Source organism: Ambystoma mexicanum, chromosome 1p (genome assembly GCF_040938575.1).
Source record: "Ambystoma mexicanum isolate Mex_15411 chromosome 1p, UKY_AmexF1_1, whole genome shotgun sequence".
NCBI lineage: Eukaryota > Metazoa > Chordata > Amphibia > Caudata > Ambystomatidae > Ambystoma > Ambystoma mexicanum.
Window position 1 is genome coordinate 1,241,628,643 of NC_090921.1, and position 17,977 is coordinate 1,241,646,619.

General features: G+C 44.1%; 1 protein-coding gene across 1 annotated transcript in view; it reads right to left on the reverse strand.

Annotated features, from left to right (window-relative positions):
* Positions 1-228: 228 nt before the first annotated feature.
* The window catches only part of LOC138540485 (myeloperoxidase-like), a 123,849-nt gene continuing 106,100 nt past the window's right edge, over positions 229-17,977 (reverse strand). Inside the window, exons 3-4 of the mRNA XM_069641692.1 lie at positions 15,688-15,863; positions 229-284 (exon numbers count right to left, since the gene is read on the reverse strand). Of these exons, the coding sequence (XP_069497793.1) occupies positions 229-284; positions 15,688-15,863 (232 nt within the window). The remainder of the gene's footprint in view (positions 285-15,687; positions 15,864-17,977) is intronic.

Sequence of the window (17,977 nt, forward strand, 5' to 3'; positions counted from 1 at the left end):
GTTGCGGTTTTAATTGTGCAACTCTCCCACTCTGCAAATTAACAGAAAGACGAGATCGAGGGAGAGCCGAGAGGGAGCAACACAACGGCTTAACACACCTGGCACGGATGCTTGGGTGTAATTTAGGATCAGTTGAGAAACACAAGCAAGGCCCCCCTTTTAGCAGTGGGTAAAATGCCAGCAAGGTCCTTGGCGCAGTAGCCTGGCCATTCGGTGGAGGTTCCTGCGTTACTGCGAAGGGGTTTCCGTTCCAGTCGGAGTAGGAGAATCGTAGAGGGATAGATCTAGAAGAAAAGTGTAACACAGGAGTGTGTAAAGGGTTAAAGGCAGCAGTGCCAGTTGGCACATCTTCCCGGGCGGGGTGTCTTCCATTGGAGAGGGCTGGGTGAATGCTAATTGCAGGTAGTGCAATACCGTGGGCATCCCGACTTTAAGCACGCCCGCCGGTCGGGGGTCGTTGGTGAATGTATCTTCCCGTTAGGGGCTTGCAAGGGGCCACTAGGGGTAAGTGCTGATGGAGTATGCATTCAGCAGGGGCTGCTGGACCACGCTATGGGCAATTTTGGAACATGTTCACACTATGCGGTTTCTTGTTTATGCCAAGCTTTGGCCAACGCGCTCCCCATCGGAGTAACCTCAAAATGGAAGGAAGGATTTAAAGGAAAGTGACAATCAAAAAAAGAGGGTTAGCATTTATCATTACGCAGCTAATCATGAAAAGTGTGGCCGAGGGGCCTCGAAACGACTGGGCAAGTTGGGAATTGGGGGGACACATTTAGATAAAATAAAATATCCCGTGCATGCCAGTTGGGAGTCGGCGGGAGGGGAATTTTGGTTTATCAATAATCACAGACCATTTTCACCCTGCTTTCAGCTGGTGGGTGTGGTGCGGCAGTGATGCATTTAAGGATTATTCAAATTAAATGAGAAAACCAGGGACTTTACCCATTGTAGCATGCATTAGAAAACACATTCTCTATTTGAATCTGTTACAACCAAAATGTAACTCATATAATCCATAATAATGTACTCCACACAGATGCCTCAAATAACCTCCTAACCTATGTTGCACTGATAGTCTAGTTATTCTCATTCCTCACAATGTATTGATTTTATAAGCAGGGATGTGTTTCAGGGTTACAAAACTGCACCACCGGAAACTGTGTGTACTAAAAAAAAACAAGGTGAGAGCACGTGAGAGCGAGGGAAAATATACTAATATTGCGCGGCACCCACATCTAAGCGGGGCGGCAAATAGGTTGAATGAGGACCTAACAGAATCAACAACGCGTAAGACATAAGTGTTCAGCATAAAGCATTATTACGGGTGCAAAAGGAAGATCATTTCAAATACTTGGATTATTTTAAAGACTTGCAACGTGCCAGCCAGACCCATGTTTGTTGGTTATGGGTATGGAGCATGGGAGGCTTGGCAGGGTGTGGCAAGGAAAAGCATGGGCCCGCAATGCGTGTAGAAGGGTTTCAAAATAAGATACATTTCCAAAGCCAAACGCTTTTCAGGGATTATGAGGGAACATGTTTTAGGTTTAAACGTTCCACTGTGCTGGATTTATCGGAGTCCATCGGTCGGGAGGAATGGAACCTTGACATGTGCTAAGGGAGAGGTGTACATAATGTGAATATGGCCATTGTTAGTTGGGTTTAAGGGGTTTTGGGCCTAACGCAGCAAGTTTACTGGCCTCTACTTTTTCAAGGTAACTGTGAAGAAGGCACAGGCCGAGCACAATTAATGGGTTTTAAATAGTGTAAACACAGATGGTTTGGCCGGACGACCAGGTTGGGGCACGGGGGATGCAGCGTGGTATGGGTGCTCAGTGGGCCGAAACGGGGAGTTTCGTGGTAGTCACCCACGTGGGGAAATATGGAGTAAAGGCGCGTTTAACCCTGCTAATCATTTTGGCACCACATTCAAGGTGCCACATTTAGGTGCAAGGGGCTCATTGCCTTGGTGTATGAAAGCCCTGCAGCCACCAGGCGTCACCTGCCCTAGTAATATCGTGCCTAGGCCCTCTCTCTGTTTCTCTGTCCTGGCCTCATTTATTGCGCGGGTTGCAGGGTTGAATGTTTATATAGCGCTTAGACACAACGTGTTGCACAGCGCCCCTGGGCAGGGAGGTAACATGGTAGAGCACAGAGACATTCTCACAAGCCTTGATACATTCATGTTGCGAAATTAACTAGGGTAATGAGCCTGGATTCGGTTGGCCCCCCATGCAACCCCGGGTTTCATGGTAAGGGAACATGGGAAGAGGGGGGACAATCAAGAGCAAGTGAGGTTGGAAAGTAGACAATGGAATATATGAATAGAGGCACCGGCCATGTATTTTATAAAACTGGGGTTTCGGGGGCTGGGGGGGCTAATAATTCTAGAGACAGTTCTGAGACAGCTCGCATATATGCAATGTTCGCCATAAAGGGCTCAATTTTAAGTGTGGCAACCAAGGTCAGGCAAAACCCCAGGCAATAGTGGGGGGGGGGGGCGCTCACTGACGGGGGAGACAGATGGGCATTCATGCGCCTTACGAGCACTGGTGGGGGATAGAAAGGCACAGTATATTTTGTTTGCAAGGTGGCAACGTAGTGGGGACAACAAAAGCAAATGGGGGGATCACAGCTTCCAAGTCAGCTTTCCTGGCACATACTTGCAAATTCAATGGCGCCTACTATCAATACCTTAGTTAAGTGGAGGGGGGGTTGTTAACAGGGCCTGGCATCGGGGGCTCTCAGTGCTTACATAGGGAAAGGTAGGAGTCCTTAACACAGCACCTTAGAGTTATGTCATAGGAGTCCCCCCGGTTTGGGTGACTGAGTTGGAGCAAGGGGAGTGCGAGGGCGGATAAGGAACAATGGGATGCCGTTGGTTTACATAGGGTACTGGGTCCCCATGTGGAACCCCCCAAAGGCGCAGGAATTACCAGGGGAATCCCATGCATACATATATACTGGAACACATTTCCAATAAAAAATAATGACAGTATTGTAATGAAGATAACAATAATACGAAAAAACACAGTTTATGAGAGCGTAGCACATATTTATTTTAGGTATGCTTCAAAATGGGAAAATCAAGATGAATGTTTTGTTTTACACAATTGCAATCTCGAGGAGTTTCAAAATGAAAACAACTAATAAGTCAATACAGAGCTCGGTAAGTCTTTCTTCTTCAGGAGCAAAGTTAAGAGTTCATACCATCCTGGCCCCCCAATGGGACCCAAACTTTGATCTTATTTGCCGATCGGTGAAAGTTTTCCTCCCCTCCACATAGTGGACGAACCAACCTGGCCTAGAACCACAACTTGGCAATGTGCATTAAATGAGTATCCCCAGCTCAACTTGTAAGGGCAACCATCCCTTTACTTTCCCTCAATGCTATATCATGTCACAATACTAGACCAACCATAGGAATTATTTTCAGATGAAGTTATCATTCCAAGATGGACAGTCGGGTATGCTCCTGTTGTACTCTTTCAAAATGCCTCTACGAGAGTTGGAAAGGTGCCAAATGGCATCAGTGAGGTTTCCTGTATGCTTAGCATCTAATCACAGAGCATTTCAGGATTATGAGTTCAGGGGCAACATGCCCGCCTTGGAAGCAAAACGACACGGAGCAACACAGGTGCAATCCGCGGGCCTGACCTTAGAAACGTATGGGTACTAGCGCGTCATTAGCACACCAAAACAGATACAGCAGCAAGCAGGATTGCTACATCAGGCAACGCCAAAACGGTTTTGGCCTGGCCAAGCTATGGTTAATGTAGGGTGCGCAGGCTGGATCCCCCTCTCCCTCTTGCAGGGGAGGGTTGCTCTGGCTGGCGTAACAAGGAGGGGTAAGGGGGGGTCAAGGAAGAGGCTAGACACAGTGCAGAGAGGTAGTGGGCTGGAAAGGACAGGGATTGAGGGGAAGAGCGAACACATGGGGGAGGAATACAGAAGGAAGCGTTGGCTTACCAATAAGATTATGAAAAGGTAAGGGGTATGTAAAATGGAGAGCAATGTAAATTACACCCAGATGTTGAGGGCGGGGGACTTGGGGCTTAAGGGGAGGGAGTAGTGCAGGGGAAAACTGATGGAATAATGGAAAAGGGAAAAGGTTTAAATAAAATAAAAGAGGTTACGCCATTACTTACAAGAGAGGGCCCTCCTGAAAGGGATCACAATGGCCGAGAAGGGCCCAACACGCCCCCCCTGTCAGAGGGGTGGGCCTCCTACAAAAGGAACCACATGGTCAATGGAAGACCTTACTCCAGCACGCCACTGTCTGGACAGTGACCCTCCTGTCAGGGAGTTCAGACATAATGGAGCAGAGTTTCCAAGGAACGCTGTCACGGAAGAGTGACGGTCGGGGACAGCTATCCCCAGCACAAATCATCACGCCACCAGTGGAGTTGGAAGGGCAAGCTTGTCTGTTGCGAACAAGATGAATGAGGGAAGAGAAGCAGTGATTGGAGTATAGCGGGTTTTGCGCTGCACAAGGTGACCAGGTGCCTGAGGGGGAACTAACTGCCGCCGGTTGCCCGCAGTGAGTCGTGGCGGAGGCACTGGTCGCAGTGATGGGTTTCGGTCAGACACACCCAGTGGATGTTACATGGTGTTCCCATTAGAAAGTACTGGCGGATACCACAAGGGAACTGCACAGCCATCATTTTTTTATGAACGGTGCCCAGAAGTATTAGACTCTGGGGAGGCCCATGTTAAAGGGGAGGCTTAGGGGGCTTGGAAGACCTTCCAACTCCAAACGTGGGTGGGGAAAATATGAAGTGCATCGATGGAAAAGAAAAAATGGAGAGGAACAATGAAGACAACAAGGGGGGGAGAATGAAAGGATTTAGAGGGAAAGTTGGGGGGCAGGGGAACTGCCTGTGACTATGGGTTGGAGAGGGGGGGTAGTAAGATTAATGGGGCATTTTCAAGTGACAGCTTAAGGAGAACAGAAAAACAGGGTATGCCTGGGAGGGGAGTCCTTGGCATGCAGTGGGAACTGGCCCAAAGAGGAGCAGGGGGGAAAGTGGGGGAGGACCCCTTTTTATGCGAATGGGTAAGGAGAGGATGATTGGGAAGGAAGGCTGTTGGGCGGGGTGAAGGCAGATTTGGATGGGGCTTGTGCAAACATGAGGGCGTGGAGGGGAAGGAGGGACCTGGGGATGGGACAGCTAAGGCGGTGGGAGCTAGGGCAGCCCGGGGTTTCAACGGAAGGGGGGTAGTCCTTGGCATGTCAGGCTAAGGGAAGATCTTTGGGGGGAGGGAAACTTGGCAAGGAATAGAGAAACCATCAAGGGACAAGGGGGAAGTGGGAAAGAAGAGGGAATTCAGGGGAAAAGGGAAGCATAACGGGGGGGAAGATAAGCGGACGCATCCTAAGAAAGGAGCCAATGCGGACAAGTGTTGATGGAATGGAAATGAAATGAAAATTAGAGACGCATCCTTAAAAAAGGAGCCAAAGCGGACAAGTGATGACGAAATGGAAATGAAAAGAAAATGCACTTAAATAGAGATGGGAAACGAAAATGAAAAATAAAAATAAAATGAAAATGAAAATGGCCAAAGGGTAGAAAGGGACGGATAAGGAGGGACGGGGTGCCTGTGACGGGTCTGTAAGGATCCGAAGAGGTGGGGGGGCCAGGATGCTAGTGCTCAGCGCAGAATCCTGAGGATATTAGCGAAACGGAACACCTGTAAGTTAACTCCTGACTTTATGTATGTAATGAAGTTTGCTGTGGCAATTTTTCTCCCACTCAGTCAACTGGTCATCCCTCTCATTTGGGCTGCCAGGGGTTGGGCTCCAAGGGAGAAGAGTGGCGGTTAAGGAATGGGGGCAGCAAGCCGGGGTGTGTGGGAGCAGCGGATGAAGACGTGCCCCCACTGGGGGTGTCGGCACCAGGGCAATTTTCACGTTAGTGAGCGCAATATATACTGACACAAAAAACAACCACTATTTATAACTAATATGGAACCCCGAGAAACCGGCTCACTTTTGAAAATTACTCTGAGTTCAAAACTCTGTTGCTTTTTCGGCTGAAAAATTCACATGTTTTTGTTAGATTTGTTAGATAAACGTCAAACTACTTGCCTTGCCAATGCTTGTTTTTTAAAATTTTGAAACGGAAACCATGCCTCATGCCCTCAACCTAAATAAAACTATTATCACCTGGGAAGCATGCTGGGGTGCTAATACGAATAAAACCCTCAATGGGGGCACTACTGGGTCTGTTAATGGGCCGGTACTCCATTAAGGCTCAGTCCCTGGACATTAATTGACCCATTATTGCCCCCCCCATCTCGGGATGTATTGCTTAAGTATAATCTTATCTGCACTCTTCAGAGGTTTAATGCAGCCTCTATCTGATCTTAGTCTGCTGTTTGAATCACAGCCAGGTCAGAGCACTTTTGGTTGTCACAGGAGGTGGGAGGTGCCCTCACTTCCCCCCAACAAGATGCGTTACTTGATATGTTCTGCCCTAAGTCTTAAGGAAACAGGGAGAGCTGTTCATGACACATCAATATAGTTATGGGCCTTAGCTTTTAACTCATTTGTCCTTCCAAGATGTTATTTGCTCCTCAGTAAACTGTTTTTTCAGTACTCAGACCTTATTCCAAAATTACTCCTTGCTCAACTTTTCCTCTCACGGTCACATTTTTCAGATAAGACATGGGTCAGGGGAGCAGACTTTTGAGTTCCACAGGGGATTTGGGGTGGGCGCTGGACAACATTTTAGGACGTCCCAATGAAAGTATATTGGCTTTCCGTGCAGAAAACCGTTCCCCGGGGGTGCCCAGACCCCTGGGCACCCGCGTATTTGGTGCCCCTGAAAAGGGCTACCTTGTTATTGTGCATGAAAGAACGCTTGCAGTGAGTGTTCCCAATTAAGATGGTGCTTCTTCCTGCTCGCCTTTTCCCAGAAGGCCAAGCAGCTGGGTTCATCTCGCTATAGTCTAGGTTGCACTACACACCCAACTGATGTGGGGAGACCCAGCTGCTGATCTGCAGAACTTCTCTAACTATTAGCATACACAGCTGAGGTGCTAGTTACAGAATTAGGTGGCAGGAACTTGGGTGAAATCTTCCAGTAACTGCCCACTTTCTTTACTGGCAATCTGTGTTCAACCCCCACTACTTTCCTGTCAGTACTGCTTGTCTCCCGCTCCGACCGCAGACATTGTCCACTGAAATGGCTACAATGGAAATAGAGAAGCGACTTACCTTACTATTTTCTGCAGTGCCCATCATAGGTTGTATGTTATTATTGGATATTGGAACATGAGTAGTGTGAAGCCACGCTCCCATACCAAATAGTAGCAACCAAGATGATTTCGCAGGGTGCTAATAGCACTTAACCCCTTGTTTCGAGGTGGACACATGAAGTAACGTCCCTGAACCCTTGCTGAGGCCCTTGGTTCATTACGGATTATATAGGATGAGGCTGGCAGACAGTTACTTTCCGTGTATGCTCACCAAACCGATGGGCCATCCACCTTAAAATGTTTACAAGACTGATGGTTAGGCCTGATGACTTAGACAAGGAGTGACTCCTTGTCCTCTGCTTACTCTTTCTCTGTTATACAGCACAAGGCATCACAGCCTGATATATTTTGAAGCAAGCACACATTGGGGGTCATTACAAGTTTGCCGGTCCGGAAACAACAGTACCGATAAGCTTGCTGGTACCGTTGTTTCCGGAATGGCAAACTACAAGTCCTGCGAGCGGGTGCCTTTCAGCCTGCCAAGTCTGTCCTGGCGGGCAGAAAGGCACCTGCTTGCAGACCTTGACCGATGCACCGGCACCATTCATGAATGGTGCCGGTGCATCCGTCCTCCCCATTCCCATTGAGTCCACTCAAATGGGAATGGGGCGTAATATTTTCCTGCGCCGGGCAATGAGGAATTACTGGGACCGCCAGGGCTGTAATGTCCCGGTAAGGCCCCATGGCCAGGCGCTGGAAAAAAAATGACTACGGAGGCAGCCGTGCCGTTTTTACCAGCAGAGCTACCCCCAGACTCATGAGGCCCATTGTTTCTCCCCCATGAAGCTTGTTTTTTGCTAAGCTTAAGCAGTTTCGTCTTTTTACATTTTCTCACGAGTCTCAATGATAGGCCCAAACAGAGAACTTTTTCCCAATTCAGTGCCATTATATCATCTAGAGGTACAACTGTTGACTTCTTGGGGTCCCTTGGCACATTTCTTTGATTCCCCTGCATGTAGAGGAGTGCCTCAAATTCATATGGCAGTTGTGGCATGCTGCTTTACACGCTCTGAAGTTTTCTTAATTGATGAGAGGCTGTGCAGTGAGACCATACATTCTTTACTAGTAATGCAAGAACAAATCAGGTTTATTAAATCTCTGTGTTAATAATGCATAAAACAACCAGGTGTCAAATTAACTCAAATTTGCGCTTGTGCAAAAAATGGAGCAAATTAATATAGTTCCAATTTTGGAGCTTGCATAAAAGGGAATGAACAAACAGGATTTACACTAATACTTATCTTCTCGAAATTAAGTAGTCTGGCTTTTTTACTAAGTTTGATGCATATTTTGTATTTGTATTTTATTAAAGCTTATATAGTGCTTTTTCCAAAGCGCAGTACAAATTTAAAAACAACGGTACAAAAATATTGAAAAATAAGCATAATCAAGTATTAGTTCTGAAAGCAAACAATCATGGACAATGAAGAAGATGATTGTTCAAGGAGACCCAAAAAAAAGAATAGACAGTGATAGATCGAAGCGATAGAGGAAGAGCATTCCAATGAAGAGGAGCAAAAAGCTGGAAAGAACAAAAGCAAGACTGAGCGCAGGGTGGACGGGGAACAGTCAACTTAAAAAGACAAGAAGAACAATGAGATTGAAAAGGAGTATAAAAGGACAGAAGAGCAGCAAGATAGTCTGGAGCTAGCCCATAGAGAGATTTAAAGACTAGACAGAGAAAATGAAATTTAAGATGAGAATGAAAAGGTTACCATCCAAGAGATTTAAGTGAAGCTGAAATAGAATCACGATAGGAAAGAAGACAGAGTAACCAAACAGAGGAATGGTATAACGATTTCAAAGGAGCAAGATGAGAAGAAAGGAGACCAAAAAGCATAACAAAACAATAGAAGAGTCGAGAGAAAAGAATTGAAGAAATAAGCAGTTTAGTCGCATGGAAGGTAAGAAAAGAGCCAACTTTGCGAATATTATTCAAATGAAAGCGACAGGAGCGGGATGTGAGAGAAATATGATGGGTTAAAGAAAGATTAGAATCTAAATAAAGACCAAGATTCCATGCAGTGGGAGGAATAGAAAGAGTAGAGGGAGGAAACGAAATAGACGGTGGTGGAGAAAATTAGCAGCGAAGAATAGAACCTCAGGTTTTCCGGCGTTAAGGGTAAGAACGTGCAATGCCACCCAGGATTTAATGGCAGAGATACAAGAAGTGAGAGTGTGGTGAATTTCAGGTGTGAAAGATAAGAAGGATAGAAAAAGTTGTGTGTCATCAGCATTGTGGGATATTTCAACCCATGCCAATGCCCCACACTGCACCCCTTTGCCAATGGGGGAAAGAAACTGCAAAAAATGGAGGCGCTAACCCCTGTGCATGCCAAATCCACAAAACTGCGCATGGTTCATAAATCACAAAAAGGCTGAGCCATCTTTCCAAACACAGGCAAAGTTGATGTCAAAACAAGAACTCCCTGCAGGAGAATGCCAGGGGGTGCTGTTACCTGTCACATGAATCAAGGCCACAGAAGTGGGTTAAAATCCGATAATGCCTTAAATACAGCTTACTAGTCAATGGCAACCTTCAAAGTGCTGTTTTGGTGCTAAATTCAATCATTTTTCTAGTGAATTATTGAAAGTAAAAGTGTGCTGAAAGCATAGATTCTCCAGGCAGTCAGAGGAATCCAGGCCTCACTGACTGACAACTGCATAAGAAAATTAGCTGTCAAACCCGGTTTAAATGTGTTTCTTTTTACTGAAGAAATTGCAAAATTCACCTATTTAAAGCATGTTTGTGAAGGGCTTAATTCTTTTAAATGTCCAAATCCCTTATAAACCGTGCTTATTTTTATATGTGTTAAAGAAAAGAATGTATTGTGAATTTTAAAAGCAACCCAGTATTGGAGTTAAGTAACTGCTTAATTCTGATTGGGCAGTGACCAGCCTGGGAAAGTTTGACATTTCAGTTTGACACTCCCTTGATACAGGAAGCCTTAATGGTTCCCGCATATTGATAACAAGGAGCACAATGAGTCCTCTTTAGACATTCATCTGGGGCTGAGCCAAGAACAATGGGAAGCTGCCCAACTGATCTCTACAGGGGAGTTCCCTCTCCAGGAAGAGGACACACCTCCCTGATCAAAGGACTTTGATGTTTAAATCCTTATTTGTGGTTAAGTTTAAAACTCTTTAACTGTGCAACCGGAAGAAGGACTGAAGTCTGAACATTGGTAGATGTTAACCTAATTTTAGGCTTTTGCTTTGAAGACATAGATGAAACCTGTACCACTTAAGGAACCAAAGTTATGAAAAAAACTCATTGTAGCAGAACTATTAAAGTTGCAAGCCTAAGATTGGATGTACATGATCCACTGATAAGCACCCAGAGATGTACCGAATTAGAAATTATTAATCCAAACTGTTATGATTAAAATTGAAAAAATTCTATAGAAGGAGAAAGACAGCTCTTACAGAGATGGGGATTGAAGGTGAATATAGCCCATCAAATATGAAATGTATATGTCCAATTTTATTAGGGAACATCATTTTAGAAATGTACATTTATGCAAAAGTTATGCTTTGGTCAAAATCAATGTGGGAGTTCCTAAATTCCATCATAAAGATGATGGCTCTGTTCAGACTGCCAATCAAAACAAGGCAAGTGCCTGTGGCCACTCACAGCTGTGGGGGGTGTTTTTGAAATTCTGCCTACACCATAAACTTGGTGATGTCATTTGACAGTATAAATATACGAACTTCAACACACATTGGGACACATTGCTTCCAGAACACATCCACATTTCCCTGCAGCGTCTTGTTCCTGAGTTCTTCATCTTGTCCAAGACTCTTCATCTTGCAGCTGATTCCAGATTTCTTGCAGAACCCAGACTTTAGCATTGCTGAACTCTTTTTAGGTAGGCCCAAATTCAACCATCCCAAAACTTAAAAAATAATTCTGATTCAGCTTGGCTTGCTACCCTTAAAGCTTGGCCGCTGAAACTTGCATCCTGTAATCTGCTTTGTCCAGTGACCAGAAGGGTCCATCCATAATCCAGTCTGAGGAGCAGTCCAAAATTGACCAGAACGGCGCCGCTGATCCAATCCCTCCAGAAATGCCCTGCTGCCGTCAGACCTGACCCGATCCATGACCAGTACCATGACGGTCCAATTTTAATTACAAGGGACTGTAAGTATTAATAGGAAGAACAGTGAACCATAGTATATTTGCATTCTCTTACCCCATCTCAACCCATCCCATCTTTAAATTCAGAACCATAGTATTGTCAAACCCATTCTTGCTCTGATTTTCCTCATTTGTTTTACCAAACCATAAGTCATTAGTGAGTTTGAGTAACTAAGTAGATCCCAGAAAGAAATCGAGTATCCACCACGTGAAGGGATACGCTGGCCACGTAACTGTGAAGAATCATGTGTGGCATTCTCTTTTTCATAGTCATTAATATAGTATAATAAAACCAATCTGTCATTTTTAAAAACAAATTTCTGTTTCATTTTCAAGCCTATTTTGCAAAAATGCTTCTCACTAAAACTTCTATAACATCTTCAAATGTATCGATAGAAACGAAATTTCAACTCTCACTGACACCTATGACCCTTAGCTACATCCACAATGAAAAACCGCATCGCGGAATAGTGTATTTGACCCATTTTCCTCAAATATCGCATAGTGAAATTTTGCCGCAAATTGACATTTTAGCAAAAGTTTACACGTGTCGTTTTCTCATTCAAAGGGCCTCATTACACGGTAGGCGGTAAGGGTTTACCGGTACCGGTATTTTACCGGTACCGGTAAATCCTTACCGCCTTACTACGAGGTCCCTTTGCGGGTTGGGGAATTTAACGCCTGCTTTTTGCAGGCGTTAAAAACCAACCCACAAAGGGACCGGTGGAGCTAATTACGGTACCGCAATTTGCGGTACCGTCATTAGCGCCTTCCCCATTCCCACAGAGCCCTAGGGGGCAAAAATAGGAATGGGGAAGGGCAATGGTGGAAGGGGGAATTACCGCCCCGCCAACCTTGGAATGGGGCGGTAATTCCCCTTTCCACCAAGGCGGTGCCGGTATTTTACTGGCATGAACCATGGCGCTAACAGCGCCATGGTTCACTGCCTACGTGCAATGAGGCCCAAAGTGTTTCTCAACTACCATCCTGATCTAAAGTGTGTACTGTTGTTTATCTTGTAGCTCATGTTTGTTAGGACCTGTTTAGTGTTGCTTTCCTAATCATTTTTCATCCATTTAAGCATTTTTGACCTTTTTGCTTTGTTGCACAAAGCCATTTTTCACCTGTCACTTTAAAAGTGTCAAATTCGAAAAACGGTTTTCTCTAAGGTTTGGGGAGGGAAGATTGCATTTAAACTCTAGACCTTGTTTTTCAATCCTGAATACCTGCTGATTACTGACATCTGTGTGGGATTGCTCATCTGTACTTAAAGAACTTTGCAGGGGGAAATATTAACCTAAACGCCATCTGCTCACAAACCAAAACTGTTCTTTTTCCTGTGTTTTCTGTTCTACATTCCTATAAGTGAATTCAATTGCTTTACTTATTTTCTGAATTGTATTGTCAACACTTGGTGATTGCTGGCCCATATATATATATATATATATATGTATATTACAATATCTGTGTGATTTGAACATTAAATAAATAAATAAATAAATAAATAAATAAATACATATTTACCTTTACAAACTAGCCTGATTCCTGGTTCAGTGTGACCTGGCCGGTATTTTGAGACGGGTGTGATATGAGTGGTATATCATTCAGAATATTGAACTTATAGACACAAATAAAGAAGTGTTTCATTGCGCACTACATGCTAGCCGAGACCTCGGTGTGTGCCTGATTGAAATCCTTAACAACATAAAAATGATGAGAGATTAAAAAAAAAAAATCACGGGAGCAAATAATGAAGAATAGAGTGAAAATAGGAATGGACCCAAGACAGAAACATGGTGAACAATGTGCTCAAGAGGAAAGGGTGAAGAATTCTTTCCACCTCAGGAAACAGAAAAGGTTCTATTAGAAAGATAAGAGGAGAACCAAGAAAGAACAGAACCCTTGAAACCAAAGGAAGAGAGAGAGTCCAAAAGTAAAGAGTGATCAACAGTATTGAAAGCAGCTGATAAATCTAGGGCCTAACATAGCATTAAAAGAAACTAAGCAAACACATTGGCCTAATTACAAGTTTGTCGGTGTGGAAATAACATCCCAGTAATATCGTTTAGTGGCACAGTTCCACACTGGAAGAAACTACAAGTTTTCCGGTGGGTCGAGGGAAGGCCTGTTTTACCTCCAGCCAATAACTGGAGGTAAGCCAGGAACCCGACCGGTAAAAAACAGCTGACATTACCAGCAGCAGTATTACCGGTGCCAGTAATACTGGAAATTCTCTCATGGAGTCCTTTGCGCCTCTGTGAAATGGGGAATTCCCATCCTTCCTGCCGCTTGTAATCTTCTGGTAATTCCGGCAGACCTAGTGGCTGGAACGGTATTACCGTTTAGTGGTATTCGGTCGGATTTACTGGCAGGATACCACCAAACCTATAATGAGGCCCATTATTTTATGTAATGCAGCAAACATAGCACAAAAAACATTCTTATGCAGTTTTCCCCTACCACCAATACTTTTAGATAGCACGGATTTGAAAGCAAACTCTGTATCCCCCTCCAAATCATGTAAGTAGTTAAAATGGTGCTAGATAAATTGTTTCCGGGGCCCCCAACAAGCTACAAATGCTTATATATTCTATTAAAACAGTCACCACAATTAATTTTCAAGAGCCTGGCCCCTCCCCCCAAAGATTCTTCTGGCCCCATAAGGAGGCCGGCCCACAGTTTGAAGAACCCTGTATCTAGATCCTGCATAGGCCCCCTCAATATTTGTTAGCACCACATGTCCCGTACACAATCAATACACTTTTCTTATCCTGTCATTCTAAACTTGTCAAGGCTGTATATGTCATTGCACCTACTAGAGAAGTTTGAATAGATAGGAATAAGAAAACCCAACACATGATATACTAATCAATTAATTTAAAAGCATTCTCTCTTGTGCAAACTAGCCAATCAGTACTTATGGAATAGTAGATGGGATTATAAGAAGTATGGTTTCAGACAGTATGTGGACCCTCCTTCAAATAGACCGCCGGCGGCCTTCAATAAGGCTGATTACGCTTTCCTTATAAGCAGTTTTCATAAGTTGGACTTAGGATCAGGGCTTGGCTTTTTCCAGAATGAAGTCCTTTCTGCTGAATAGCTTCCAATGAATAGTTCTTCCACCTTTTCAATCTCTAGCACGAGCAAATGACCATGAAGTGGGCCTCAGAGCTCCATCCTCTCATTGCCCTAGTTTAATCTATGCCATATGCCTCTGGAAGTACTCAGAAGATTGTACATTCTACACTTCTATGCATATGCTGATGTCACCCAGTTCCTTCTTAGGATAAGTGAGGATCTCTGTCTTCAGATCCCCAATATGAATGACTGTATGCCATTAATAATGCTTTGGATTATCTTTTAAATATAACCAACATCGAGGTGATTATGTTTAACTGGAAGACCTCCCTTCTATGTGGCCCACAGCCTTGGGTCACTGTAAAGAGCCAATTACCAAGATTTTTAACTTGGTAATTGTAACTCCTACCAGAAACATATTGTATGCTTACAGTGAATGCAGAATGAAGCAGCCAGACTTAGAAATGCCCTTAAGAAATATGATAACCTTCCACATGGTGCCAGAGCTCTGCACTGATGGTATGACTGGGCGTATAAAGTTTAAGACTCTACGCCTCGTTCAGATTGCCTATCATGGGCTCGGCCCTCTGTTTTTTACAGAAAGGATTCACAGGTATAATCCTTCCCTGGAGGGCAACGAGATCAGGAAGCATGCATTGCCTTAACTGTCCACATTTCCACCACCCGCATCTTGGTGGTGGTTCCTCTTGAAAATTGGCAATATTTGTTCAATAGAAAATCAGTTTGTTTTTTTCGTAAAGTCATGAAAACATGTCGGAAGCTACTGTGATGTTTTTGTTGATGGTTGCGTTTGCTTGTGAGAGTTGATGCCCCCCCCCCTTCCTGGCTCCAGTGCCAAGATGCTTTTGGTCATAAAAGTATCTTTATATGTATGGCATACGATGACAGGTATACAAGGCATAAATTGCGTCGTGAATCCTACTGTGACAAGATGCAATCTACCATTGCATTCTTTTCCCAGATGTAAGTCTCACTTATACCTCAAATCAAGTTTTTAAATTGTCCATAAACCTTACTGCTGTTCTTAGGTGTCGAATGTACCACCACTTTTTTGGCACATAGGAAACAGTCTAATACACTTTAAGAACGCCCTCCAAGTAGCACCTATATCGCATTTTTTCTGCACTTACTTTTCTGCATTTGGCACCGTATAAATGCAATTCGAGCAGGGATCTATTCACTGGCAATACCTGTAAGATTGAAATGTTCATGCTTGGTGGCCTCCAACATGATGCCCATGCGATAGAGAATGTCCTCCCTCTTCTCAGCGGCTCTGAGCGCGTTCCTTGAATGGCCCGAGGCCTGCCTAAAATACTCCATGAGGTCAAATGGGGAGAAGTTCCTGGAAAGCAGAGCCTGCTTGAAGCTGAAAAGAAGAAAAAACAAATGCTCTGTGTTACAAAACGGCACCTTCCAAATGTTTCTTTTTTCATTTAGCACACAATATTATGGAATGTACCAAGCACAAACCATAACTGTACACCTCAAATTGCCAGTTCAGTACAACTCTTGATACACCCTGAGATGCACCAGCAACTCATTCCAAAACAAACTATCACCAAATGGTAAGTACAGTGTATTTATTTCTCTATTATTACCATTCATTGTATAAATATTTTTCACAAGCGAATATTGCCATTTTTCTTTCTCCATAGAAATGGCAAATACACTTCAGTGGCTCAAGGAAAACTTTCCAAAAGAAGAAATTAGTGATGATGCACTCTCTAATGGTAAACAATACATCTTTCAATATAAACAAATATTGTAATTTATATTCAGCTCATTGAAATAATAATGTCTTTTTTTCTTATAGTACATACTTTGCTTGAAGAAAGTACACCACCAATGAATTATGAAGAATCACAACAATCCCAAAGACTATCTCAATCCCCAACCCAACAGTACATGATGAAATAATGATCTTGTCTTCAAAATTGGATACACTTAATAATGACTTAAAAGAAGTTTTTAAATTATGTAAAAAATCATGTTATTAGAAATTTTAATTATCACTGTCCCACTTGCACCTTTCCCACTTGCAATCACCAATCAGACCAAACAGATTCACGAAATGTACAGGAAAGATGGTTTGATGAAACTTCTCTCCCTTCCTCCCCCGATCATGACTTCCTAGAATTTCCACATTCTTCCATTTATGTTTCCCATTCCGATACCCTATCTCTTTCATGAATTGTTTTGTTTCTACTATAAATGTCTTGTATATTATTCTGTGACAACGTTTTTTTTAAAAAGCCCATTTAATAGTCCGCAGACTATAAGACTGTTCGGGGTGTCCATTTTCAAAAAGGGACATCCATGACACCGTGCCATGTCCATTCTTGCATGACATAGTTTTAATTAGTCCCGGACAGCACGTCCGTTTGTGGACACCAATGCGAATGCACCACAGGCAGTTTAAAAATGCATTTTTGCCCAATCTAGGATGGTTCAAGTTGAATGGTTAACCTTCCAGAGCTCCGAGATCCATTCTTAGTTGATGTGGCAACTTTTTACAACTTTCCAAGGCCTATTTTCATCTCGATTGTTTGTGAACAATCGTGCGGTCCGTGGAGGGCACTACTGCTCCTCATTCCCAATCTGGCAGACCAGGAGACAACATCTTTTGATAGTTACTTGCTACAGGAGACCTACAATGGCATCTGTCATGGCCATCCCTCCTCCCCAGCCACCACCAGCACAACAACTTGGAGGACCTGGAGAGGGGAGCAGGTGCAGAGATGTGGAAGAGGATGAAGAGGAAGAGCAAGATGAGGTAGAGGAAGTGTCTGCCTCCAGTGCCCGGAATGAGTTATGGGTGGTGGTTTTTCACCACTGTTGGTGGTATACTGAAGGCTTGGGCAGCCAAGGTGAGATGCACTGAGTGCGGGGTCATAGTCAAGGAAAACCTGGATTGTACTTCTACGGGACCACCTCCATGTGCTGCCACACCAGATCCCACCACCCAGTTGCTCTAAGAAAGGCTGTTCTTTTCTCAGGGAGAAGCAGGTTTACAAGGTCAACCGCATCTTCCTCAACCGCTCATGCCACCACACAGACGACTCCTGTGGGCCAGAGGATCCCACCGGCTACCTCACAGGCATGCAGAACACCCTTACCTTTCAACGGTCACTGTACTATGTTTGTACTGCAATACACCGATCTGCAACGGGATCTGCAACAGGGAGCAATTTCATTGTGCTTTCGAGGATGCAGTCAAGGAGCACAAGAAACACTGCCACCTTCCTTAAATTTAAGGCCCGCCCAACATCTTCCCCTGTCCACCTGCCCCTCTGTATCAGTGGTTGGTGCCCCTTACCTTGCCTCTCCCGTAAAAAACAAAAAAAGCCCCAAAAATTCCAAAATCTAAAAACTCAACAAGAAAGTTCCTTTAGGAACCACCTTTCACAGTTAAAACATAGAATTAAGAATAGAAATCACAGGACCTTCAGCACTCTGCATAATCTGCGGACAGTACAAATA